At 56.8% G+C, this 2,864-nt stretch overlaps 1 protein-coding gene across 1 annotated transcript; it reads right to left on the reverse strand.

The window, feature by feature from the left end:
- Window positions 1–86: 86 nt before the first annotated feature.
- On the reverse strand, window positions 87–2,840 carry LOC114071789 (EVI5-like protein; the record flags this gene model as incomplete). Its single annotated transcript, XM_027909645.1, has 3 exons — window positions 2,692–2,840; window positions 1,402–1,591; window positions 87–311 (listed from the first exon to the last, which is right to left on the reverse strand). Coding segments are annotated over exons 1-3 (564 nt in total), but the record flags the coding sequence as incomplete, so codon positions are not given.
- Between the last annotated feature and the right edge of the window lie 24 nt (window positions 2,841–2,864).

The following is a 2,864-nucleotide window of genomic DNA, read 5'->3' on the forward strand; positions in this document are numbered from 1 at the left end:
ACCAAACCCCTCAATTTTGAGGTGGAACCAAACCCCTGAGTTCTGGGGTGGCACCAAACCCCCTGCAGGCCCCCCGTTGGCCTCACCTTCATGACGTTGAAGAGCACCTCCTGGCCCAGGCTGTCCTGGCCCTTGAAGAACTCGTGCTCGGGGTAGGTGCGGGCGATGTCCCTGCGGATGAGCTTCTCGCAGGGCGAGGACATCTTGAGCAGCTCCGAGTACTGCTGCTTGAGGGGCAGCTCCGTGGCGCTGCTCAGCAGCTGCCACACGATGGCTCGGAAGTGGTGCGGGATGCCCTTGCGGATCAGCTCCTGACACACGGCGGGAGGGGACACACGGGGGGACACGGGGATGGATGGGACACACAGCCCAGCCCGTGGGACCCGCTGCACGAACCACCCCACGCAGGTCCTGCTGGATAAACCCACCCCACACAGGATAAACCCACCCCATCCCACATCCCACTGCACAGCCCACCCCACGCAGGATAAACCCACCCCATCCCACATCCCACTGCACAGCTCGCCCCACACAGGATAAACCCACCCCATCCCACAACCCAATGCACAGCCCACCCCACACAGGTCCTGGTGGATAAACCCACCCCACAGGTCCTGCTGGATCCCACATCCCACTGCACAAACCAGCCCATGGGTCCCGCTGCACAAACCCACCCCACACAGGTCCTGCTGGATAAAAAACCCACCCCATCCCACAGGTCCTGCTGGATAAACCCACCCCATCCCACATCCCACTGTACAAACCACCCCACAGGTCACACTGCACAAACCCACCCCATCCCACATCCCACTGCACAAACCAGCCCACAGGTCCTGCTGCACAAACCCACCTCAACTCTGGTCAGACTGCACAAACCACCCCACACAGGTCCCTTTGCGTAAATCCACCCCAAACCACGTCCCTTTGCGTAAATCCACCCCAAACCACATCCCCTTGGACAAATCCACCCCAGACCATGTCCCTTTGTGTAAATCCACCCCAGACCATGTCCCTTTATGTAACCCCACCCCACACAGGGCCCACTGCACAAACCCACCCCAAACCACATCCCTTTGGATAAACCCACCCCAAACCACCCCCAACCACGTCCCACTGCACAAACCCACCCCAAACCACCCCCAACCACGTCCCACTACACAAACCACCCCACACAGGTCCTGCTGCACAAACCACCCCACACAGGTCCCTTTGTGTAACTCCACCCCAACCCAGGTCCCTTTGGATAAATCCCCCCCAAACCACGTCCCTTTGTGTAACCCCACCCCAAAACAGTCCCCTTTGTGTAACCCCACCCCAAAACAGTCCCCTTTGTGTAACCCCACCCCAAAACAGTCCCCTTTGGGTAACCCCAGCCCAGCCCACGTCCCCCAGCGCGGGCACCTTGAGCAGCTTCTCCTTCTTCTTCCTCCACTCGTCCCACTCATTGACGATGCGGCCCCAGAGGATCCAGGTGTCCTCCTCCAGGTGGCTCAGGTTGGAGGAGGCCGAGGAGCTGGAGACCAGCGAGGAGCCGCTGTTCCGGCGGGACCCGTTCATGGAGCGCATCGACTTGGAGTCGGCCTCCAGCAGCCTGGGGGACGGGGCAGCCCCAAACAGAGAGAGAGACTGACTCAAAACTGGCTCAGAAACGGAGAGACTGCCTCAAAACGGGGCCAGAAAGGGAGATACTGCCTCAAAACTGGCTCAGAAACGGAGATACTGCCTCAAATTGGGGCCAGAAATGGAGATATTGCCTCAAAATGGGCCCAGAAATGGAGATATTGCCTCAAAACGGGGCCAGAAACGGAGATACTGCCTCAAAACAGGGCCAGAAATGGAGAGACTGCCTCAAAACTGGCTCAGAAATGGAGAGACTGCCTCAAAACGGGCTCAGAAATGGAGATACTGCCTCAAAACAGCCCACAAAAAAGAGATATTGCCTCAAAACGGGCCCAGAAACAGAGATACTGCCTCAAAACAGACCTAGAAACAGAGATACTGCCTCAAAACAGCCCAAAAAAAGAGATATTGCCTCGAAACGGGCCCAGAAACAGAGATACTGCCTCAAAACAGCCCACAAAAATGAGATATTGCCTCAAAACAGGCCCCAAAACGGAGATATTGCCTCAAAACGGGCCCAAAAATGGAGATATTGCCTCAAAACAGCCCCAGAACAGAGAGATGTTGCCTCAACATGGCCCCAGAAATGGAAATATTTCCTCAGAAATTGAGATAGTCCACCAAAAATGGGAGATATTCCACCAAAAATGGGAGATATTCCACCAAAAATGGGAGATATTCCACCAAAAATGGAGATATTCCCCTGCAGAATGAAGATATTCCACCCTAGAATGGAGATATATTCCCCCCAAACAGCCCCAAAAATGCAGATATTCTCCCAAAATAGCCCTAAAGATGAAGATGTTCCCTCACAGTAGCCCCCAAAATGGAGATATTCCCTCAAAACAGCCCCAAAAACGGAGACGTTCCCCAAAACAGCCCCCGAACCCTGAAGTATTCCCACAAAACCCACCCCAAAGGAGGAGAGAGATTCCCCCAAAAGAGCCCCGGGAAACGGAGCTATCCCCCCCAAAACCAGAATTATTCCCCCCCCCCCAAAAAGTGAGATGGGGGGATTTTCAGCCCAATCCCCCCAAAAAGTAAAGCAAGGGCGTGCTCTCTCTCTCTGACCGGTTCTGCTCCTCCAGCTTGGCCAGCAGCTCCAGCTCGTCGGGGCTCAGGTTCTCCGAGTCCGAGGTCGGGGTCCCCGCGGGCGCCGAGGCCGCCGAGGCCGGGCCCTCGTGGCACGACGAGTCGGGGCTGGCGGCCGGCGAGGCCATGGCGGCTGCGGCGGCTGCGGCGGC

Source organism: Empidonax traillii, unplaced genomic scaffold (assembly GCF_003031625.1).
Source record: "Empidonax traillii isolate 1590-97213 ecotype Southwest subspecies unplaced genomic scaffold, ASM303162v1 scaffold2286:size28805, whole genome shotgun sequence".
NCBI classification, from domain to species: Eukaryota; Metazoa; Chordata; class Aves; order Passeriformes; family Tyrannidae; genus Empidonax; species Empidonax traillii.